General features: G+C 47.1%; 1 protein-coding gene across 1 annotated transcript in view; it reads right to left on the bottom strand.

The window, feature by feature from the left end:
* The window catches only part of SCD5 (stearoyl-CoA desaturase 5), a 127,294-nt gene extending 102,260 nt beyond the window's left edge, over positions 1–25,034 (bottom strand). Inside the window, exon 1 of the mRNA XM_016156212.2 lies at positions 24,459–25,034. Within this exon, the coding sequence (XP_016011698.1) occupies positions 24,459–24,690 (232 nt within the window). The 5' untranslated portion in view covers positions 24,691–25,034. The remainder of the gene's footprint in view (positions 1–24,458) is intronic.
* Positions 25,035–25,469: the final 435 nt, after the last annotated feature.

Here is a 25,469-nt window from a genome sequence, read left to right as displayed (position 1 = left end):
CACTACGACATCCTGCCACATTCTGTGAGCAGGACACAGTCCCTGCCCTCAGGGAGCTTCCAGTCCAGAAGGAGTTAAGACATAAGGCACCAATGTGCACTCAGGAAGGTTATTTAACCCAATTAGGGGTTTCGGGAAAGTTTCCTGTGAAGGTAAAGTCTAGGCTGAGTCTGGAAGGATGCAAGAATATCCAGAGACATAATCAAAAGACATTTTGGTGGTAAAATCAGCAGAATGTAGTGACTGAATGTGGAAGCTGAGGGCAGGAAAGGAGTCTAAGGTGATACCCAGACTTTCGGCTCGAGAGCCTGGTTGGCAGGTGGAGCCATTAACCACGACTGAGCACACAGGTAAAGAGCAGGTTGGAACGGGCTACACCATTTCTGTCGAGGCCGCTCTAGAGTGTCCAGCAGCAGGTAACCTTTAGGTCTGCTGGGCAAGTTTGGATCTGCCAATCCAAGCCCAACTAACTGTAGCAGCCCACACCATTGTCAATAATACTTGGGCAGGTACATCACCTGAAATCATTAGCTTTGGCTGAATAACAAACCACCCTCCTCAAAACTCGGTGGCTTAAAGCAACAACAATTTATCATTTCTCACAGTTCTGCAGATTGTGTGAGTGGGTTTAGGATGATCTAGGATGGCATCGCCCATGTCTGGGTCCTCAGCTGGGATGGCCAGGTGTGTTTCTCCATACGATCTCTCATCTTCCTACAGGCTAGCCTGGGCTTCCTCACGTGGAAGCAGAACGGTATCCAGCAACGGAAGCATAATTCTCATGCACAAGCATTTTTCAAACTTCTACTTGTGTCACATTACCAATTGGCCAAAGCAAGTCATCTGGCTGTGCCAAGAGATTGTCCCTCAACAGGATGAGTGCCACATGATGTGGACAGCTCTTTCATTCTACCACATGACCCTAAAAGGGCAATCGGAGTCCTTTCCTGGGAATAAAACTAATTCTGGGAGAATGACTTCTCTTTCTGCTTCGGTCGCTAAGCTGAGAAGATGCAAATTGGGGCTACCAAGGGCCATTCTCCCCACCACACAGAGTACCTGTCTGCAGGATAAAATCAAGCAGAAATAGCTGAAGCTGAGAGATGTTAGGGAGCTCTGATGGCCTCAAGGCTGAATCCCAGGGTCTGAAATCTTGGTTCCTGAAGCACTTCCATCTGTCCTGTGAGACCTTCCCAGCTACTTGAGCTGATACGCACCTTTCTGCTAAAATTGGTTTGTTTTGGTTTCTGTTACTCAACATGGAAAGAGACTAATTCAACCACCTTCCCTCCTTTCCTTATGATGAAAGGAGGGGCCTTCCCCCCCCCACCCCCCCACCACCCGGCTCTGTAATGCCATGCCCCATAGGCAGGTCCTTTGTAACACCATCTCAGGGCTCCTGGAATTCCTCTCAGCACTTGTCAAATGAGGCCCAGCAAAGGTAGACTGGTCTAGATGCAGCCTTGATAAAAATTGCTGTACAGACCTTGGCTTCAGACTGTAAAGTTGAATGTCCTCACAGCTCATGGATGGAACAGGGACTATGAGGCTAATGTTTCCTCCTCCCTGATGGTAAAACCCATACCATGCAAGGCAGCCCTGCCTAGGCAATCCACTCGGACTTACAGTAGAAGAGCAGTAATGCTGGACAACGAGTCCGGCTCTGAGGACAGTGCGGCCTCTGTCACGCAGCCTGTGGTTAGGGCACACTGCCGGTTTGGCAGCAGGCAAACCCAAGTGCGAGACAGCAGGAGCTCAAAGGCCGCCTACCCCAAATTCTCTGACCTCAAGGGAATTTTCTGGGCCTCCTCTTGAGGTTGGATCAATTCTGCCGGAGTCAAAACCATCCCCTCGTGGCAGGATGTCTCAAAGGCACCTTCCACTTAGGCTGAAGCTCTTATCATCATCACAAGCCAAACCACAGCCTCCAGACCAACGCTCTTCCTTCTTCTGTAGTTTTCTTCTCAGTTCATGGCATGAGTATCCTCCAAATGCCTAAATTAAGAACCTCAGATGCATCTTTTCTTCTATCGTTTCTGCACAGGTCGGACAAGTGGAGAGATGAAGAGTGCAGAGCCAATCTGCCATTTTAACCCCAGGCAACGTACTCGGCCTCTCTAGGTCTCAGTGACCTCACCTATAAAATGGTAACTAACATCAAAGCCATTATGCAAGGGTTAGAGTGAATGTGTAAAGCACTTAAAACAGATTGTAAATGGTCAACAAAAAGATGCTGTTCTGAAATCATCTTCACGACTTTTTCCTCTTCTCCACTCTCATCACAATTGCATCTCATCTGGTTCTATTGATCTCCTTCTTGGATTATTGAATCATATTTGTTATCATTCAGGGTTACAGCAAGAAACGGATGGTAGAGTTAAAATGGTGACCAAGAAGACAAAGGTGTGGGCAGGGCCAAGAGAGTCAAGAGGGGGTGCTACAGTATCATGAGGGTCAGCGAGGTGGGCAGCCATTGCACCCCAGTCACAAGGGGCTACTGTAGCCCAAGAGAGGAGCTGCCTAATGAGCTGTGGCCTTACATGGGAGCCATGGCTTTGGTCATATTGCAGTCCAGCAGAGAGGGAGCCATAGGACTAAATACCCTGACTTCTCTCTCTTCTTTCTAGGGCTCTGTAATCATACCAGAAGCCCAAGGAAAAGGAAACCTTTGCTGTAGTCCACCCAAGTCAGTCTCCAGGGCTTAAAGCTGGATGGGTAAGGATGGAGAATGGGTCTAGAAAGACAAACAGAAGATATCCAGGATGACTCCCAACTACTCTTCCTTCTTCCACTTTTCATCCCCTACAGTCTATTGTCCACATTACTACCATATCTATTTTTGTAAATCTGATCATATGGTTCTACTGCTTAAATTTCTTTAATGGCTCTCATTCTTCCTGGCTTCAATGATTCCATCCCAAAGACCAAATCCAAACTCTTTAGCATGATGTGCTCTTTGTGGTCTGGCCCCTGCTTTTTCTTTTGGTTTTACTTTACCCTATACTCCCTCCCTGAAACCAGAACAAACTACTCGCTGCTGCTTAACGCACACAAAGCCTTCACATCTCTATGAGTCTGCTCACACTATTCCCCATTCCTGGAATGCCAGTGCCTCCTTCGTGAGCACGTCCTTCAGGCGCTCCCTGTACCCCTCCCACACTCTCCCCATCACCCTGGGAACGATTTGTTGAATGTCCTCATAGAGACTGCTCACGTCTATGTTGTTCACTGCTTATCCTCAGGACTTGGCATAGGGTCTGGGTCAAAGTAGATACTCAATAAGTATCTGTTAAATGAATTTTTGGACCATCTATGAATGTATCATTAATTTCCTCAGCACTTAATTTTCTACAGCACTTAGTAGGTCACTCAACTACAGTACTTACAAATACCTTTATTATAGGTATTTGTGTGTCTGCTTCTCTCCCCAGAGAGTTAGCTGCTCAAGGTCAAGGACCTATCTTGACTGCTTCTAAGTTCCCAGGTCCTAGCATGATCAAAGTTGGTCGAATGAAGAAATAAATGGATGACAAAGCTGGGTGTTGGGTCTGAGAATTCATTCATTCAGCAAATATTTACTGAACACGTATTGTGTGCTAAGCACTCTTCTAGAACTCGAATGTGAACAAAAGAGAGAAATCCTTGCCCTCATGGAGCTTATATTCTTAAGGGTGGAGGGCATGGGAGACAATAAACAAAATAAGTAAAATATACATTCATGTTCACTGGTGATAAGTACTAAAGAGAATAATCAAGCAAAGAGAGAGGACAGGGAATACGAGAGTACAGACTGGGGTACAATTTTAAATACAGTGGTCACATTAGCTTCCTATTGCTGCCACAAACATAGTAGCTTAAAACAACACAAACTTATTATCTTACATTGCTGTAGGTTTGAAGAAGTCCAGTATGGTCTCTCTGACCTAAAATCAACGTGCTGGGAGGACTGTGTTCCTCCTGGTGGTTCTAGGGGAAGAATCTGTGTCCTTGCCTTTTCCAGCTCTTGGACACTGTCCATATCTATTCCTTGTCTGTGGTCCCCTTCCTCCACCTTCAAAGCCAGCACCAGTGGGTTGAATACTTCTCATACCAAGTCTTTCTGACCCTTCTGTCTCCCTCTTTCACTTATAAAGACCCATGTGATCACACTGGGCCCGCCTTCGCGATCTGGAATGGTCTCCCCATCTCAGAATCCTCAACTTACTCACATCTGCAAAGTCCCTGTTGCCACATATGGGAACACATTCATAGGTTCTGGAGATTAAAATGTGGACATTTTGGGGAGGACCCTTTGTCTGCTTACCAACATGGTCTTCAAGAAAGACCTCACTCAGAAGGTGACATCTGAGTCGAGACCACAGACTAGGGGGTGAAGCAAGTCTAGTGGTTATCTGGGAGGGGAGTGTCCCAGGCAGAAGAACAGCCTCTAATGGGACTGTGCCTGGCAGCTTGTGAAACTGCAAGAAGGTCAGTGGGATAAAGTAAAAACGAGCTCAGAGTGGTCGCAGGGCAGGGAGGGGTATCATGTAACACTAGCACATAGACAGAGATGAGAGCAGTAGGAGGACTTTGAGCAGAGAAGAGAAATGCTCAGAGCTACATTTTAACAGGACCACTCTGGATGTAGTATTACAAATGGATTAACAAGGGCAAGGGCAGCAGCTGGGAGACTGCAAGAATCATTCAGGGTGTCTTGGACCAGGGTGGTAGCAACAAAGGTGTTGGCTATATTATTCCATTTCACCTTTCTATATGATGGAAATATTCATGACAAAAACAAAAAGAACGATGTACAGCTAAAACTTAATGGATTTCGTTAGCCAATGTCACCATAAAAATAGATAGATAGATAGATAGATAGAAAGATAGACAGATAGATAAATAAATAAATAAATAAATAAATAAATAAATAAATAAATAAATAAGATGAATGAAAGGAACTTGATTTTTAAAGGCACATTTAGTCCAACTGTGTTCCTTCAGAAAGGACCACATTGAAATGGTCTTGGGGAGACCAGAACCTTTTGTATTTTCAAAGACTTATAGAGAAAAGTCTAGGCTTTTCTGCTTCGGATGAACTCCAACTGGTCCTTTAGTTCTTGATGTAGACATCCTTTTAATGAGAAGTTGTCCTGACACCAACCTCTCTCCCCTGGTGGGGTGCTCCCGCTTTGTGCTCCACAGTACTCTGTACATCCCTCTTCATGGCGTTTATTCTGCTTGATGCATTGTTGGAGATTCTATGCTCCATGGAGGCAGGGACTGTGTCTGTTTTATTCATTGCCTCTCAGGGTGTCTTAGTAGGTACTTGGTAAGTATTTGGGTTATGAAAAATAGCTATACCACATTCAAAGATGAATAAATGAAGTAGGCAGTTTCAATGAGTGTCATTGTTTTTCCTAAGAAGGAGCCTTCATGGATAGAATAACATTTTGGATCTCACAGCACTGTAATATATGGTGTGGAGAACACTGCTATTTTTCATTCCCATTGGGTAGGCTTTGGCCAGAACCCTAGGACACAGGACTTCACACTCCCTATGCCAGCTTCAGGGGAGACAATAGAGGCTTTCTGATCTGCGGCCTCCTGCATTCTGCAACCGCATGCATTCTCCCCGCCCGGGTCCTCAGTGCCCGGAACTGGCCTTCAGGTCCCTAAAGAATACATACAATCCTCTTTTCATTGCAACAAGGATTGCATTGTCCAGCACTGCCCTGCCCCCATTCCTTCTCTCTCTGCCCCCCTCTCTCTTCTGTACCTCCTCCCAGGGCATCCTGCCCTTCTTTCTCTCCTGGATGCAAGGACAGGCTCCAAGTAGCTCACATTAGCCATTTCCCTACTCCAAAACAGCGTGGGCAATCGAGTCCTTCTGCAAGTAGAGGACAAGATGGGACTGGGTTGGTTTTGGTTGAGCACCAGTTAAACTGAATGCCCTGACCTCGTTTTCCTCAGAGACTTAGAAACTCCAGCATCACAAATGTCACCGAGAATAAAAATAGCACATGTATGTGAGTGTGTGTGCACGTGCACATCATGGAATATTATCTAGCCATGAAAAAGAATGAAATCTTGCCGTTTGTGACAACTTGGATGACACTTGAGAGCATTATACTAAGTGAAATATGTCAGACAGAGAAAGTCAAATACTGTATGATATCACCTATATGTAGAATCTAAAAATGTCAGGCAAAGGAACAAAGATTAGAGTGGTGGTTACCAGGGACTAGGGGGGTCGGGGTGGTGGTGGTGGGGGCTGGAATGAGGAGACGTCGGGCAAAGGTGCAAACTTCCAGTTACAAGATTAACAAGTTCTGGGAAACTAACGTGCAGCATGGTGATTATAGTTAATTAATATTGTGTTGTGTACTTGAAAGTTGCTAAAAGAGTAGATCTTGACTCTTCTCACCACAAAAAAGAAATGGTAACTCCGTGAGGGGATGGAGGCGGCAGCTTATGCTGCGGGGGTCATCATTCTGTAACCTAAAAATGTATCAAATCAACACATTGTACTCCTTAACCGGACACAACATGTGTGTCGATTAAATCTCAATAAAGCTGAGGCAGGGGAGAGTCCATAAGCAGTTTCTCAGCCTGGGAGCCAATTAACATTTTGGACTTGATAATTCTTTGATGTGGGGGGCTTGGCTGTAATTGTAGGATGTTTAGTAGCACTCTGGTTTTTATCCACTAGATACTCCTCACCAAGATAAACCTCCCCTCCAGCTGCGACACCCAAAAATGTCTCCAAACGTTGCCAACTGCCCCTTGCTGAGGGGTGTCACCCTTTGCTGAGAACCACTGGTCGAAAGCCTTCAAAATGCATATGGAAAGGTACCCTATGAAAATGCGTCTAGAAATTCATTCTGAGGAAACAATTAAGGATGTGCATGAAGAGGAAGCCAGTAGGATGTAGAACGGTTGAAAAGAGTGACAACTGCAACGAAGAACCACCTCAATTTCCAACAATAGGGAGTTAAGTACATCCAAACTTTGGAATACTGTGCTGCCATTAAAAAAAACTGTGATCCACATTTATGGACGTGAAAAGAAGTCTATGATGCACCAACAAGTGCGAAAAAGCTGACGACAAAACAGTATTCTATTACAATTGCAGACGGTGAGACAATGGCTATGCATAGAGAAAAAAGTCAAAGAAGATATAGTCCAGAATGTTAACAATAGGTATCTCTAAAATGGGGAGACACAAGTAATTTTTTTCCTTTCCACGGTTATGTTTTCTAGGCTGTCTATAATGAACAAGGATTATTTAATTTATAAGCTGTAAAAGAAAATTCTTCAGAAAATTGAGAGTGGCCCCAGGTCTCCGATGCTCCATCCACCCTTTGCAGTCTTCGATTCTGTTTCTCCCCCCACACTGCCCACTTCTCTACTCGCTCTGTCCTCCCAGGATTCCAACTAAAATCGAGAATATCAGCTTTGAGAAGGGAGGAATTTGCTGTTCAACCATCAGCGAGGCTTTAGAGGCAGCGCCCTGGGTAGGGCTGGAACTGTCCCTAAAGTCTTGGGCTCTAACTACTCCTGGCCAGGCCTGACTGCCCTGGGCTGTCCATGAGCCCCTCTCTGCAGCAGCTGATATTTCCTCTGGCACATTCCACATTCTCTAGGCCTCCCTCCCTCCCACAGCCTGCCACTTCACTGCTAATTAGCACCTCAGGCTCAGCCAGGGCAGGGTGGGCAGAAGAGACGGACACAAAGCCATTCCTTCCGCTTCTTGCCAGCAGTGCCAGTGAACTAACTGCTGGGAAGGCAGTGGCAAATACTGATCAGGATGAGTTTGTGGCTGTCCCCAGAGTTCACCAGGCCACAACTGTCTATATTCCCTCCCACATGGCTTCTTCCCTCCACATACCTCTTTCTCTCCCTTAGTCCTGGCTGGAAGCCGCCTGAAGGGATGGATTCTGGGTAAGTTGGTCTTGTGAAAGCTCAGGTCTCTGGCTCAGTGGCTCTGGGGTCCTGCAGGGGACAGCTTCTCCAGAAGTGTGGGTGTGGGTGTGGGTGTGCTGAGGGCAGATAATGCAAAGTAGGAGGACGAGCCATACTGACCTGGGTTGGTCCTCAGCAGCTATGCCCCATGCTCCTCTGTGGGCTTCAGGACAATTAGTTCTGGCCAGAGACCTGAAGGGAGTGTGGGGCCAGAGAGTCCTCCTTTTAACTCCTACATGCCAGGTACAGTCTTGGCTCTCTCTCAGAGCACCTGGACCAGTAAGCCTCACGATGCCTCTCTGGCATCAGTGGCATGCTCTCTAGTGCACAGATGAAGAACTGAGGTGAGCAAAATCTAAATTGCTTGTCTGAGGTTACAGAGCTGGAAGAAAAGGTAAGGCTCTGAGAAAGCCCTAAGTTTCTCCTCCTTAGCCTCGTCTCCATTCCTGCCCCTAAAATGCAGGTTTCCCCCAAAATAAAGCAAAGTACCTTTCAAGCGGCCTCAAATATCCAGTGCAATCAAGACACGCACGTTCTGTGACAAGAAAGCGAGTCCTCAGGACCAAGGCCTATGGTCTTGGCAATTTCCTGGGAAACAGGTGTCAAATATTATTCATGATATCCAGGAGTGAGCAGGACACACACAGAGTACACTATTCTGGGCAGGGCAGCTTTGGGCGTATATAACCAGTTCAAGAACACAAGGCCTCATGCTTAGAAGAGGCCCATGCTTGATTAAATACTCTGCTATCACCATCTTGAAATGTTTAATAACTGTTAAACAAGGGCTTGTATTTTCATTTTGCACTGGGCCCTGTAAATTATGTGGCTGGTCCTGCTTCTGGGAAAGTTTCTTGGACACCGTCTCCCTACCTTCCCCTCCCCCGTCTCAGAGCCATGACTCTACACAGTCACAAAAAGGGTGACTGAAACCAAAACAAAACCAACAAAGGCTTCAAACCTTTGCAATTAGCCAATAAAGTCTATTCATCAAGACAAAGCCCCTCTCCTTCGAAAGCTGATGCTGCCCCCGAGATCCATTTTCCCCCATAAGTCTTAACCCTCCCAGGGTCTTGCTGCCATTTCGATGTGACTCACTAGTCACACGACTGGGGCTCTTTTCCTCTGCGTATTTTCTTGCATAAACTTGCACCTGTTTATGTTGCTATTGTCATTGTTAGGTGTTCTGTTTCCCCGTCTCTTGTTTTCTCATCTCCGCTCACATGCTGCACACACACATTCATAAGGAATATTCTGGGCAAGCCAAGGATCTCTCCTCACCCCATACCAAATAAAGTGCTTATCTGATGGTTTCAAGACCCTAAGCTGCCTCCAGCCATTTTTTGCTAACGTATGTCATCCCAGGACTGGGCAGAGGTGGGCAGTCAAACATTAGCACCAACAAACATCCTTTTGGAAGGTCCTCAGGAGAATGGCTATTCCTGGCAAATGAGCCACAACCTGTGAGGCCAAACCGTCCCCCCAGGAAGGAGAGGATGATCCTTTGATATCCCCTTCAGAAGGATAAGTTCTCCTCAAAGGAAGGTTATACATAACTGAACATTTCTGTCCAGCTGGTACCAGAGGAATTAATGCAGGTTAGTTTTCTTTGGGGTCTGGGTGTGTTAGGCAGAATGATGGCCTACCAAAGATGTCCACGCCCTAGTCCCTGGTACCTGTGAATACATTACATTACAAAGCAAAGTGGAAGTAAGGTTGCAGATGGAATTAAGGTTGCTGATCAGATGACTTTAAAGATGATGAGATTATATCAGATTAGCCAAGTGGTACCAATAAAATCACAGTGGAAGAGTAGCAGAAGAGGAGGTCAGGGTGATGCAAGAAGAATTTGACTAGCTGTTGCTGGCTTTGAAGATGGAGGAAGGGGCCATTAGCCAAAGAATGCAGAAGCTGGAAAAAGCGAGGAAACAGATTCTCCTCCTGAAGGGAATGTAACCCTATTAGTGCTTTGATTTTAGCCCAGTGAGAACTATGTCAGATTTCTAACCTACAGAACTGATAAATTTGTGTTGCTGTAAGTCACTAGCTTTGTGATAATTTGTTACAACAGCAACAGAAAACTAATGCACTGGGTCCTTACCAGTGCTTTTAACAATCAGAGCTAAGCAGATGCAGGGAAAGGCCCTCCGGGTACCACCACTACTCCCCTCGTGATGAAGAGACTATGAAAAAAGTGTGAATTAAGTAAAAAAGATGAAAAACGCCCTTTGTTTGTTGTCCTGTGGTTATCCTGTAATCCAAGGGGATCCCTCATTTGAGGGGCTCCATGAAGAAAGGCCTATTGAATCCAGAAGCTCCCAAGTTTTCCCTTTATCCTATCAAAGCTTAATTATCCTATCTATGAATAAATTCTGAAAGTGACTATACTGGCTATAGATACACTAAAAGATAATAGATGGTAATATATAAATGAATATTCACCCGTTGTTTATTCTATTAGGAAATGCTAGCCTGTTTAAGGTGGCTTCTTCCAGACCAGCAGTGCTTAACCTTTTTAAAGACACAGCCTCAACTAAGAATTTGATGCAAGAAATATATCAATATACACAAAATCAATTTCAGGGGGCTCATGAACCCCTGAAGCATCCACTCCAGCCCAGAACCCCTGCTGCCAGCGCTAAAACAATTGAATAAGGTAATTTGAGGGCTGGTAGAGGCCGGTGTCCTTAAAATCACTTCTCGCTGTTGGATGCTTACTTCCTGCCTCCATGTAGGCTGACCCTGGCTCCAATCTACAAAACTCAAGAATTATTTATAAGCACATCTTTCCCACTGGTTTAGGAGACCTTAGGGGTTGCAGATCCACAGTCAGTGATGAGGATAAGATGTGAGGAGAATGAAAAATAGGGAAAAGGAGCAGTGAGAAATGACCCAAGGGGGCGGTTTTTTGACAAGGCAACAGATCTTGTAGGTTGAGAGGAACAAAATCATCATTTCCTATTAAATAGAACCTGACAACCGTAACAGTAAGAGTGCTGAACCCAGGCCAAGGAAAGAGATTGACACCGTATCCCTGTCGCTGTCTACCAGGAGAGTGGATCTTGGCACCGGGGGCGCGTCCGGGAGCAGTGCTCTCTCAGTCCATCCCCACTACAGAGCTGCTCACATGTCTAGTGCCAAAATCACTGCTGTGTAGGGACTCAGTGCCTCTCGAGGTACTATTATCTGAGGGGGCCCATCAGAAGGACGTTTATAAAAGCCCTGACTTATTCTGGGCAAATGTGCCCTCTCTGCACCCTGCTTCCACAAATGCAAAATGCAGATGATATCAGGACAGGTCCTCAACCCCCTGTCAAAACCTTATGGTCAGATGTGCTCTGAAATTCAGAACTTTTTAGATTTTAGAAAGGTAACAGAATGCCTACGCACTGTGCTGATGTCTGTCATCAAACACATTCATATGAATAGTCAGACTAAATAGGAAAAATAGTTCAGGTCAGATTTGCCACCCAATGAATTCACTGGGTCAAGTTTCCCACCAAATTAGTTGTGAAATAATTCTGTTTTCAAAGTTTTGTTGTTCAGAACTGCAGTTGAGACACACGGTCCTGTAATCACTTCATTGGGTTACTGTTATGCACATTACAAGAATTACGACGTTCCTTCCTCTAGCCATCCGCCCCTCAAGCCTCCTTCTGTCCAGTCATTTGTCACACTGAATTATAACTGGCCTACGCTTATCTCCCCTTCGAGACTACGAGCGTCTTGTGGGCAGGAATGCTAGCTTGTTCACAAAGGTGCGGAAAATGGAATTTCACCAGACATCTAAATCCCTCAGCCAGACTCTAAGCAGCTGGGATCAGCGCTTCCCAGAAACGCTCCCTCGCTGCGCCTGAACCTGAGCAGAGACCAAAACTCGAAGCCGCCTGTTCAGTGCGGGCACGGTGGGGCCTGGAGAACTCCTTTTCCACTTCAAAATACCTCCTTTTCAAAAACCTGATTACTATCCACTAGCTAATCAGCAAAAATTTACGAGTCCAAAATCTTCCCTCCTGCTTTTAGACTGAAGAAGCTCCCAGCAGCCCGAGGGGGCCCTGGGAGGCCAGTCTGAACCTCTGCTTCTCCAGAGGCTGCTCCCACACATTGGGGCCGTCTGAGCACAGGGCCACAGGAGACTCTGCTTTCAGTGCTTTGCATCTCTTCCTCCTTGCTAGGGTTCTGTCTGGCCGGGTTTGGAAGGTTCTCTGCCCTGCCCCTTCTTCTCTGTACTGGTCATCACTGAATGGGAGAAACCCAGCAGGACTCCCCTCAGGCCAGAGATCTAAACACACACCAGCTATGGCTTGCCAGCCACTGAGGCTAAAAGAAAAAAGGACTTAGAAAGTGAATCTCTCTTCCAAGGAACAGAAGGGGGAGATTCAATAGCGGGAGGAACTGAAATATCCACTTGGAGTACTGTCAGAAGTGAGGGTGGTTACTAACCCGTCAGCCCTCGGGCCAGTACGGCCCCTTATGTCAAGCCGCTGCGTTGACAGAGTGCAGGCTAGGGTTAGCCCTTCTGCTGCATCTCCGACACACAGTTAATTCTTAGAACCTCATGTCTTCCCATGCGTCATCACTGTTGGTGAGTCAAAAACATTTATAAAGGGCCCTTGTGTTTCTGGTGGCAGAGAAGCCTGGTCCAGGATGCCCTCTAAAACGTGTTTTGTCCCAAGAAGAGCTGCACTGTGTCCCCACCAGCCCAAGAAGCTGGAGACATGACTGATCTGAGAAGTGTCTGCTCTTCAGAAAATGAAGATGATTATAGAGCCATCGACCCCGAGATGAAAGAGTCCTTAGAGCAAGACCCCCTCAACCTCCATATTTAGAATGAACACATTTACTGGACTCAAACATATCTCCATTCGGTGGATGTAGGGCAGAAAGGCACGGGGGTCTGCCTCTGGAAGTGATAATAATGACACTGTGTCAGGCTGGTCCTTCCTTGGAGGGGGTGGGGTTTGCTGGCGCTGGGCCCGGGCTGCTGCACCTAAGTCAGTCCTCACCCCAGTCCTAGGAAAGGTTTCAGGGCTCTCTCCAGGGTGGTGAAAGGAGGTTTCTGCCTAGGGCTATTCTAGGCTTTCTCGGAGGTTTTGTTTCACCAATTCTGAACAGCTTTACCTCCAGGCATGGAAGGAGTGATATAATCACCTTTCTGCACCCCTCCCCCCCCAGAAAACAAGCACTGCTCCATCTCCCCATCCCCCTTCCCCCCCCCCTCATCCCCAAAGCATTCCAAGTCTGTTACCCTCCTTCCTCCAGTGAAACCCCCCACTCCTTCAGGTATCAGCCTGTGTTAGAAGGGAATGTCTGCCGAAAGCAATTCACACCAACGTGTGGATTCCTATTAAGGGCAGCCCCCTGCAGCTATTCACTTGCCAAAAATACTGCCTCTGTCAACCCCAAGGAACCTTGGGCTGCTGGAATTTCAGGCAACTTAACAGAGTCAAACGATAAATCTGAGACACCTGCAGGGGTGGGTGGTGGAGAGGCATGATGTTAAGCTGCTGGGGAGACAGCCTCACTCCCAGGCCACCTGCCTGCCCCCCCCACCCCCATCCCACGACAGCCACAGCGCCTCCAACTCACAGGATGTAAGAGCCTCCTGCGGTGCCTGTTAAACACGGATTCCCGGGTCTAGCTTCAGGAGGTTCTCAGTGTGTGGTCTGGTAAGGTTCTCAAATCTGCTGAATCTGAAGGCTCCAGGAATAACAACTCGATGACCCTAAAGCAGTGAGTGCGTGGACACACTGAGGGGTACTGATTCCCATCACCTCTGCCTCCTCCTCGGTTTTGACCCCTTTTCTCTTTTGAAAACAGCCTCTCAGTTATTTTCCCCAAAGAGTTGGAGTCAGTAGGTAGGGGAAAGGTGGCCCCTATGGTTTTCCATGTGGAGGATGTAGCCAAAATTACCCCCGCCGATACTCAATACTTAGCTATTTACAGATGCGACTATCTGGAATTTGCTTCAACCTAAGACGGAGGAGAGGAGGAAGCTATAAAGGACATTACTAGAATATCTGATGACATTTGACTATCCACTGTGGAGTAGATAATACCAAGATTAAATTCCTGGTTTTGGTAACTCCACAGAGGTTATATTCTTATTCTTAGGAAATACATACTGAAGTATTTAGCGACAAAAGGCCATGATGTCTCCGACTTATTCTCAAACGGGCTCAGAGAAAAATAATACATACATATGTGTATACATATACATAGAGAACGTGATAAAGAAAGTGGGATGAGATAAAAATCGTTGAATAAGGGTAGAGCATGGGAGCTCTGTATACTGACTACTATTCAACTGTCCTAATGTGTCTGAAATTATGTAACAAAGTAAAAAGTTACAAAAAAAAAATCTCCGGTGAGTAGAGGGTATGAGAGTCTATAAACTCCACCATTCTCTTCTTTACCTTTGTGTACATTTGAAATTTTCTACCACTGAAACAATTCCATGTAGCAAGCTTCAGGTATGGCTTGGGTGGCACTGACTTCGGGCTAGCACAGAGCCTAGTCAACGCTTACATTAGGGGCCATGTGGTGTGAGCAAAGAGTCCCACCTGACTCTGTGGTGCCGTCCTCCACATCTTGGCCTCCCAGCTCCAAACACCAAAAGGAAATAACTTTTTACGATCTTATTTTTATGGTGCTGGTGTTTTTTTCCCGATGGTAAGATTAATAACAATTCTTTCAGGGGGAAAAAAAATCTTATATAAAGGCAATTATAAACCAGAAAATTAAAATTGCCTTTCAGACATACGTTGCTTCTATCACAAAAGGAGCTTTTAATAGAACAGGTGAGTTACCCACAATCTCAGAATTTAGAATAGGCTCTAATACTTTTCCTTACGTGGTTTTGGGGATATAAATTTAAGCCAGAAAGGTAGATTGATTTTTTAAAAAAGTTCTCATTCAATTTGAATGAAATTATGAAAGAGAAGGCGAAGATTATATGGATTAGATAGATAACAAGGGGAAGCATATGCAGAGGTGATATTAAAAATATCTGACAACCCACAGGGCACCAACCAATCAAAACCAATCAGAACGGACAGGGATTTAAGCCCTGCAGCTGATGGACCCTTTAGCTCCTGGACTGTCAGGAATTCCAGAAGTACCTGGGAAGGCAACAGCTATTCAATATTTTAACAACTGATAGTCACAGTGGTATACACTGACTGAATACCAGCTCTGTGCATGAGGGAATATTAGCTCTAATAACTGTGGTTTATTCCAACCCTCAGGGGAGCTATGCCAAGTTTAGGTTCATATCCAGTCTATACCCAGAGGGTAGTGACTTAATTCTCCCCAGAGCTCCAGATGGTGTCAAGACTTGAGAGTAATTTAAATGTAGCTCAAAACTGTTAATGACTCACCCATTTTTCAAGAGCTACTGAGTGAAACACAATGGATTTGGGGGGTGGGATGGAAGGGGGAATTATCCACACTGGCTAATAAATACCGCCTTTTGCTTATAGAGACTTCAGGGTAAAACATGCATTGGGGACACTTGACTGAGTCATAGAGATGGGCTTCATTTTAACCATCTGTAAAGGCTTCTTAGGAACATATTTATTAGACAAGCAGCTCGACAAACTTCTCCACAAAATAGTTAAATTTTAGAACTTCATTTCTAATTTCATGCATGTAACTTTTAAAGAAGAGCATTTTCCATTGTCTACCCATGCCAAGAGAACACTGTTGGTTACAGTACTGAGGGCACAACACAGCTGTTCCTTTGAGTTATAAAAGGTAGGAGGATAGAGAGTGGGTCTTTGTTTTTTTGACATAGTGCCTGACTCAGGACATAAGTAATTAATTGCTTGCTTGATATGCGTTTTTTGATGAGGAGAAGGAGGATGCTATGGGAGATGGGCTTGTCCATTTAGGTCGCAGGCTGCATTTATAAGCCATTGTCTCTTTAAGGAACCAAGCTGAAACTAACAGAGTCAAAATGCAAGTATGTGATGATACCCATACAACAGACAGTGATATAGGAAGAAAATAAATTTAAACCTGAGTTCTAAATTCTATTCTAGTCTTGCTTCATTTCTAAGTCCATTAGTATTTGATTCCCGCCCCTGCCCCTGCCACTTCAAGGGCACTCTCAGGAAATTTCCCTAACCCTGAAGACCTTGATTATCACATCAATATCACCTATGAATATGGAGAGTAATGACCAGCCCTAATACAAGCTACCCAATAACCACCCAGAACAATATCTTTGACCACTTAAGCAGGCACTTCAGATGCAGTATTTGACTCCAAGACTTTACACAAATGGCTATGCTGCAATCCTGCTCTACACATTTCCCCCATGTCTAAACTTTAAAATACGGTTTTCCAGAATCTCTAGCCAAAATCTATTGTTTTGTTTCCCTGATCACACAGTTAACAACTTCTTCCTAAGGAAGTTACTGCTTCCTAGGTTGTTTGTGCGAAAACAAAAATACCTGCTTGAGGTTAAGTGGACTTTTAAATGCCCCACAAAGCAAAATTTGAGGCAAGAGAACAGAAATTTGCCATGACTTCATCACTGAGTTTCTGTGTCACCTGAAAAGATGAAGAAAATGACCAACCAAGAAAACTATCCGTCCGAGGAAAGTACATCACCACAGAGAGCTTTGTGGAAAAGGCAGACAATTATTGCTCACTGTAGAGACATCAGGATAAGAGACAAGCATGGGAGTAGGGAGGAGAGAAGAGCACACTAAACATGAAACCAGTCTTTCCAGGGAATGGAGGGAAGGTCGTGGGAGCAGATGAAGGACGCCCCTGGAGCAGTGGTGTGCGCTGTCTCAGCAGCCATGCCCACCCGCTTCTTCCTTGGAGCAGAGCCTAGGTTTTGTTTGGCTCTTCACCCTGTCCCCACACTCACCTCAGGCGACTCGGCAGCCAACCCTGATTAGGCTGAATTCCTTGCCAATGAGTGCTTTAACAAGGGACTTGGGACACAATCCTGCAAGTGAGACTTGAGAAGACATCAGCTATGGGGTAACCAGGAAAGGTTTTGCTCTGATAAAATGAGACTCCAAGGGCAGCCCCTTCCTTCTTCTGTAGGACACGGTTGTCATTCCATGTGCTGCCTGGCACTGGCCACCATCTTATAACCAGGAGGAAAACTAAATTCAACAAGACCACCATGGCGGAAATGAAACACACTCTTTGATAACATAGTTGAGTCATCCCAGAAGTGCCCTACCTCGGAATTTCTTATCAGTGACATCAGAAATTTTACCTATCATTTAAGCCATCTGAACTTGAGTTTTGCGGCCAAAAGCATCCTAACTGATAAAATTTGCTTCACAATTCTGTGAAAGACGGGTCTCCCCTGAGACTTCCTCACCTTCACCAGTTTATCTATTAAACAGACAAGCTGAATTCTCAAGGGCCATGCACAGAGCCTCTCTGTTATTTTTTCATAGCTCTTTTTATGAAAACAAAATTAATTTTCTAGCCCATGAATTAAATATTGCTGCTCTGGCTGAAATATTTTAGCAACAGTCTTTTGTAGGCAAGAGAAGCAGATCTCAACATGTTCTAAATAAGCTACAAGGAAGCAGAAAGGTAGGAAGGGAGGCAAAGGGGAGGTGGCCGTTAAAAGGAAAAAGGGATCGTTGCCAAATCTTACTCAAGTCCAGCTTCCCTGTCGGCCTGTGGCTGGATGTCAGGCTGGGGAGTGCGTCTCTAATTTTAGCATGCAGATGCATCATCTAGAGATCTTATTAAATTCAGGTAATGATTCAATAGGTCCAGGATGGACTCTGAGAGTCTTTATTTCTAACGAGTTCCCAAGTGATGCTGATGCTACTGGTCCGTGGACCACAGCCTGCTGGACCCACAGAGCCCTCCAACCTTTCCTAGCAAGCACCAGACCTGCAGTGACCCCAACAGCTACAGAAATGGGGAGAGGTGACCATCACTGAAATGTGGGCTAGTGAGAACTAGTTGTTTAAACTCAGGCTCATGGGAGGAAATGAGGTGAGAACAACCCCCCTATACATATACCTTTTAGAAACACAGGAAAGAGCAGAGAATAGGAAAACTGTGGAAGAGCAGTCTGGGTTTGGTACGGGTACTGTTACTCTTGGGTGGTTTTAGTAATTTAGTCCCGGAACAGTAGGTCTGTGTCTGTGACATCAAGTGCCCTACTGCGACATTATTCCTAGCCTCCCCTCAGCTCCCACCAGCCTGATGGCCTCTCCTGAAACCTTTAGACTCACTCACCCCTCCAGCAAGTGTCTGCTCTAGAAACTGGGCTCCAGACCTTTCTACCATTGTAGAAATCATTGGTGCATGTAATGGGCTGAGAGGAAGAGGTGAGTCGGGCAGAGGCTGAAGGGCAGCCTCTCCATAAGCCTGATCTCGTCCCTGTCCTGCTGGTCCTGCTGAATTCCTGGCCCAGGATCTGGGCCCTGGTCACCTCCAGCCTTGCTGAACCATCAGGTCCTTGAACTGCCCTGCTCTCTGCACTGTCTCTCTCTCCTCAGGAGCTTTGCTCATGCTGTTGCCCAAGGCTGCAATGCTGTCTCTCCCAAACCCCTGGGCCGGCTGGTCGGCCATGGGCCTCCTGCCAGGTTCAGTCCGGCTGCCGCCTCCTCTGGGGAGCTGCCCCAATTCCCCAAGCTGGCACTCTGTAACTAATACTGCTTTGGCAGTTATCACCTGTGCACCTGTCTATCTAAATGGCACCTAAGTGCCATGAAGTCAGGAATGGTGCCAGTACCTGGCAGGTAATAGTTGAGTAATAAGTATTATTGAATAAGAAAATTAAATCACGGTTCTTAACTAGCTGTGCATCAGAAACACCTGAATGGCTGGGGCGGGGCGGGGCGGAGGGGAACCAGGATATCACTCATGAATTCCAATTCAGTACATCTGAATATGGGCCCAGTCTTCTGAAAATTTTAAAGGCTCCCCAAGTGATTCCAATGTGCAGCCACTTTTGACAATCATTGGAATGAAAGAAATGAAAGAATTAGTGGATGAATGAATATGCGACTACACTCATCCTCACAGTTGTGAGGGTCTCTCTCGTGGCCACTCATGCACATAATGAACAAACGACAGGCATGCATAAGGGAGGACGGCTGGTACCTGTTGTGATGGCCAATTCATTCCTAGGAGAAACGAAATCGGGGACAAACTGCCTCGACCCCTGGCCAGGGCTTTCTGACAACCAGGGATCAGGCTGGAACGAATCTCAGCCTCCAAGGGATGAGCCGAACGGAGGGACGGCACAAAGGGAAGCATCGAGGGGACACGTGACTGGGACACGAAAGCTAACAAACACTGTGCTAGCTTCCAGGCCAACTTCTTTACTGTATTGTTTAGTTTCCCTCCAGTTGCTGGCTGTATCGTTGTCCTCATAGTGCAGCTTGGGACGCTGACGTTAGGAAGGGAGAGTGATGTGCAGAAGGCTGACCCTGGGCTTTGGAACCTAGACCCTCTGACTCCAAAGCCCACACTCCTAATCCCAAAGTTTGTGGCACTTCCATAGAAACATGACATGTTGCAGCAGAGGGACGGACAGACTGCATGCCAGAGACAAAAGAATGTCAAAATAAATGCTCAACGAGAATGCCACCCAAAAATGATGTTGCCTTTTGTAAAACCTTAAAGAAATCACCATGGTTTTGCCATTCTTTCGTAAACATAGCAATGGTTTTTCCAAACGATTAGTATAATTTTATACAATACATAAAACCAGATAAGGTGAGGACTAAAATGTTAAAACAAAGTCATGATCAAATATTTGGGATTAATGGCTGTGCCTTCTACTTGAACCCCAAGTGCTACAAGTCACAGCCAATAAAGCCAGTGCAGGTTTCCTGACGCACACTTCCATCACGGGAGGTGATACCAGCAGACAGCACTGAGCATCTGCTCTCTGGCAGCCCCTTTGTTATATGCCTCAGTTCTTAACACAACTTTCGGTTCAGTGTTACTGTCCCTATCACAGAAGAGGAAACTGAGGCTGACAAACCGGAAAGGGACATGAAGGCGAAGTGAGTGGCGATGCCGGCATTCCAGCCCTGGTTTCTACTCCGCAGCACTGTTTCTCATTTCACAATCACAGTGCAGTCTGCAGTGACTCTGACCAGTTTTAGGAAAAAACTGAAAGAATAATGTTAACCTCAGCCTACATTTATACATGTTGAAACTATAAAGCCTGTAGAAGCACACTGTTCTCTTGGTTTTGCTGCATTCCAGCCTTGGGTAAGGCTCTTAGTGCTTGCCCATTTATTAAAAATGCAAAAGTTGTAACAACAATAGGCTAGAAACACAGGATTTAAAAGGAAGATTCACTTACATTTTTCAGTTCTTTAGTAGTTTAATTGAGCATTAAAGATTTAAAAAAAAAAAAAAGATGATTCAAGGAGACAGGGAGGGGAGAAAAATCAAAACTGAGACCCTAAGAGCTTTAGAGAAATTATCTGGCCCTGTTTCTACAGCAATTGTCCCCAAAGAGAAATGCTAAAGACCAGGTGAGTTGTCAGATGAACAAAAAGATTATTATCTACAAAATAGTGGCCTTTTAGAGGAAAATAGAATGAGAGAAGGGACTGGGGGAGGGAGAAAGGATTGTGTTCATTTCTCTTTGGGGACTTTGAGAGAGAACGCTTGTTTCCGAAGCCAATGCAATATTCTCCATGCAAGAGAGGCAAGGAAGTCACACACTGTGCCAGCGCTGTCGAATGCACTGTGCGGCAAGACGGCTGCTCTTCCATCCACTTAAGAAAAACAGCCAGTATCAGAACGAGTGATAATGATGGCAGCTAACAATTACTGAACACGCACTGAGGGCCAGGCGCTGTCCTAAGTGACTTACACATATTATCTCATTTAATTCTCATAACTTCATGCGTAAGTAGCATTAAATACCCATTTTACAGTTTAGAAAGCTGGGGTTTATAGATATTCATTTGTCCAAGGCCATTCAGTTGATAAGTAGGAGATCTGTCTCTCTCGAGCCTAGCTCACCCCAGAAAACCTGGAGGCAAGAGAGAAGTCCACAGCCACACATTCTTGGAGCTCCTCGACAACCTTATGGACTTGATGGAAAAGGCAGCAGAACCCAACAAAGACATTGGGGCCATCCTGAGTGGAGGATGCAAGTTATCCAATGCTTGGCAAAAGATAGCACATCTTAGGGCAACTCTCAGAATTGGACAGAATTTGGTGGATCAGCACTTTTCAAACCCCAGCCTATCCCTAGACTCTCTTGTTAATCCTTGCCACCTCTCAGATTCAGTAGTCTGAATCCTACTCATAATGGTGCAGATGCTCCAGCAACCAGAAGGACACCAGAGAATCCTGTATCGGTTTAACAATGGGTCATGTTTTCCCTGGGATAGGATGGATGAAGGGAGCAGGGCAAATTACTGCTTTTCATGCCTGGTACTATCACTGAAATTGTCCCGGGAAGGAAATAAAAACCCATATCATCACCATGGGAGACATTGAAGGGACTCAGATGACATTTCAAGAGAAACCAGAAAGGTCTCTGACATTTCTGAAAACGCCTGGAGACGGTCAAGGCAAAGCTTTCTGGAAAGGAGCTCCAGAAATTCTACTTTGACCTCATGACTACTTATTCCCTTGTTCTACTCATCTTGGGATCCAGGGCATGGGCTAACTTTCCTTTGGCCAAAACCCCTCAAAGCAAGCACTTGTGTAAGCTCAAGCCTTCAGATGAAGATTTTTCTTCCAGCTGGGGTTTGTATTCTGTCCTTGAAACTCATAAACTCATCACTTAGGATCTGTGGGCACCAAGAGCATTCCGTTCTAAGCCTGCCCACTCAGAACATTGCAAGGATAAGAAGGAAAAACAAACTGCTCTGGCCCCAAGGGCAGTCACGAAAAGGCGAGGGCTTAGGTACTGGAGGAGGCTAGACTGAACAACTTGATGGATCTTTCATGGATGACATTTTACCACCATGCAAATTACTGTGCACACCGCACACCTAACACATCCTCTGCTGGGCACACAGCATGGATGCCTCTTGTTTCCAGGGCAACCTCGCCTAGAGTGGAGGGCAGCAAGCAATGGACAGACAAAGCCTAGTATTTCTAAAAACTCAGGTCCCAGAAGTGAATGAACAGTCCACTGGTACATGAACTCAGCCCTACAGCTAGATCAAGCCGGTGAGGGTGAGGTACCAGTGGGGGGAAATTTGTGGGTTAAGGCACTAGAGCTTTCACTGAGTTATGGTGCCCTAGCCTTCCAATTGCCCTAAATATCCTACTCACAGCACAACGAAACTTAGCTAGTCTCTGTTCCTCATTTCTTCTCTCACAAGATATCTATTATATAAAATTCATTTGTTTTAAATGTTTCTAAGCCACAAGTTTGGATCTTGAAACTACAACATCCATCATTACCTGCTCTCGCTCTCGCTCGCGCGCGCGCGCTCTCTCTCTCTTTCTTTCTTTATGGAGGCATGGAAGCACCCATAGGGAAAGAATCAAGATTCAGAGAATGGAGTTGGTGAAAAGTCGCTAAAGCAGAAGACTATGCAGGGGGGTACAAGAACAAGGTTTGGCAACATCACCCATAAAGAGGAAACCAGATTCCTGCAGTGTGTGTACTTTTCCTGGGGAGCTGGAGGAGTTTGGGGCCGAGGGAGGTATCCTCTGACCAAGGTCTTTCAGAACAAAGATTTTTTCTTCACCACAGAGAGCAGCCTGGATAGGGCAGAGGTGACTTGGCAAACCTGAAGAGGAGGCCTTGTCCTTGTGGCTCCTGGTGGGGTGCCAGGGTCAGTAGGGTTTGATGGCTGTAAGGAGTAGAGCCTGTGGGCCCTGTGAAGCTCCAGACATGTAAGATAACATTGTAAGTGTTCAGTTCTCCCTGAGCTCTCTCTGCCACTGCAGCTACTAAGGCTAAGCCCCAATCCTCCAGAGGCAGGTGGGCTCTCAAGTCCAATGGTGCAGTCCTCCACTAGAGTGGGAGGGAGAAGCTCTATGGAGACTCTGGGGCAATGACTTTGGCTGTCAGGGTAAAAGTGTGTTCATGAATTAATGGCTGGACATCTTCAATGTATTCCTTTGGAGATAAGAAGGAAGGCAGACCAAAATTAAACTAACACATAATGAAGACCATGCTGAAAAGGACATAGAATTGAGGAGGGAAGGGTTACTAAGCAGGGAGGTTAACCAAAAAACTTTTAGGGGAATTTAAAAGACTTCATGATTCTCAAAGACCCCTGTCCCCACATCATTTTTCAACTCCACAGTCCCTCCCTCAGCCACACCCCACTAAATGGTACCCACGGTCTTTATGGGTTTGCTTCAAAGAGCAGGGACTTCAGGATTTCAAGGAAAGGCTAGGAACCCAAGCGGCCCCATTACCAACCTAGGCATTTGAAGCTGGCACTATGTCAAATAAAAGGCTTTGTAGAAAGAGGTCTTATTTTCTTCCTTCCTCTTCTGGAAATAAAAGTAGGTTGTATTTCTCCTACCCTGTTCCTTGGTGATCTCAAAAAAGGCACTGAAAGAGCTTCTTGGATCACCTTGTCAAATTCTCAGCCTAGGATACCAATGCCTGTGCCTTCTGTCCTGGCTACTGCTGCTATGGTGACTGAGGCCAAAATCAGTTACTGGGGCCAGGGGGTCTTCCAAGGTGGTTCAGAAGTCAGCGACCGGAGTCCTGCAGGGAAGACACTGAGCCCCTGGGGCCAGGGGAGTGAAAGGGACTGGGGTGGTCGACTCCTGGGCCCCAGCAGGGGTGGGGGTGCTAGGAAGGAGAGTGGCGGGAACGCCACAGGTGCAGCAACAGACCCGCACAGGTTAGAAGGGGAGAAGGCCTGGAGGGGGCTCCGCATGGCCAAAATCAGAGCTTTGTGTTGAGGGCAGAGCACCCTCAACGTGAACTTGGTGTGCTCGCCAAGAAACTTCTGGGATCATAAAAGTACCACTGGGCATAGAAGATCACAGAGGGTTCAGGAACAGGGGGACTTTGCAGGGGTGGTTTCTTCCACCTCGTGCGCGAAAATCAAGACTGTTCCTGGGCCAGGTGTCTCGACCCCTCTCCATTTCCTTTCTTGTCCTTTAGTTGGCCCCAGCGTCCGAGGCCCGCGAAAGGACACCGAGAAGCTGAAAGGCGGCAGACAGAATCCCCGGGACCCGCACGGGCAACACAACAACCCACCTGTCTTCCATTCCCCCAAGCCCGATTCGGCCAGTACCCAGCGTCTCCCCTCGCGCGCCTCTGCGCACAGCAGTGGCGCCGCAGGACTCAGGGTCCCTCCAGCTCTCCGTCAGGGAGCTGGCAAATGCGCCTGCTCCGGCAGACTGAGGGGAAGGCAGGAGTTGAAAATATGTGGACAGAAATACCTGCTCGTCCCAAAGGGCAGGGAACTGCAGGCCAAGGAGGCCGGGGAGAACCGGGGGAGACGAGCGGAGAACAGAGGCGGCTCCGCACACGCGGCAGCGGACCCGCGACCCCGCTCGCCCAAGCGCGGACTCACCACGGCGCCCAGTGCGCAGGCGGCGCCGGCGGGACTTACCCCAGAGCAGAGTGAGCGGCTTGGCTTTGGGGATGAGCACCAGGGAGTACACGGCCGCCAAGTGGAGCAGGCTCATCAGGACGACGTTCCTCCAGACGATGTCCTGCCGCTGCCCGCGTGCGCCCGGCCTCTCCAGGCCGCCGCCGCCCGGCGAGCCCTCGACCCCCGCACGGATTCCCTCTGTGGCGGGGCGGAAGGGGACTTCGCCCCCGTCCGCGGCCCGGCCTGGCATGGCTGGGGAGAGGTGGGCGCGGGCGGCAGCGACAGCGAGCAAGCTGAGCTCTGCTGGCGCGGAGCTCTCCGGTGGGGGCGGGGGCTTCTGCCTTTTAGGGGGGATCTCAGCACCTCCCGTCCCGCCTTCCCGGCGCTCTTCTGGTTCCTTCTCTATTCCGCAGGCGTTCAGCGTGGCCTAAGGATGCACATCTGGGAGCCCGGCATCTGTTGCTGGCGTGTCGCCCATGCCGCTGCCGCGCTGAACTCGGCTGCAAGGAAGAGGGGGCGAGCGCGAGAGGAGGGAGGGGCGCGGAGGAGCTGGGGGAGAGGGCGTGGAAGCAGAGCCGGTAGAGCGGCGGGGGAGGCAGCCCTCGGAGGGAGCCCGGAAGAAAGACCTGCATAGCTAACAGCCAATCACGATCGCCTGTGGAGCTCTTAAAGAGAAAGGCGCCCCCTTGGCCTCCGCTACCCGGGCTCCCCAGGGCTGTACAACCGAGCCACCTGGGCAAGCAAGCGGTTGGCAGCTGGGCCCGGCGATGAATGAGACGGGGCTCCCCACACAGGGAGCCCGCTGAGCGGCTCACAGCACTTCTGCTGTTGTCGTGTGTTTCCGTTCCAAAAAAATACCTTTCCCTTTTGAAAAGCTTTTTCTTTCTTTTTTTCTTTTTTTTTAACCTTTGAAGTCATAGGCCAACCATGCTAAAGAATTTAAAACACTTGCCCGGAGTCGCAACACAAGTTAAGGCCGGATACAAGATGAAAATCAGGAGTCCCTGTGTCTGCCAGTTCGTTGGGCCT

The sequence above is a fragment of the Rousettus aegyptiacus genome, unplaced genomic scaffold, assembly GCF_014176215.1.
Source record: "Rousettus aegyptiacus isolate mRouAeg1 unplaced genomic scaffold, mRouAeg1.p scaffold_m13_p_10, whole genome shotgun sequence".
In the NCBI taxonomy this organism is placed as follows: domain Eukaryota; kingdom Metazoa; phylum Chordata; class Mammalia; order Chiroptera; family Pteropodidae; genus Rousettus; species Rousettus aegyptiacus.
The sequence above is the reverse complement of the archived record's forward strand: the minus strand, read 5'-3'. Positions and strand labels throughout refer to the sequence as shown.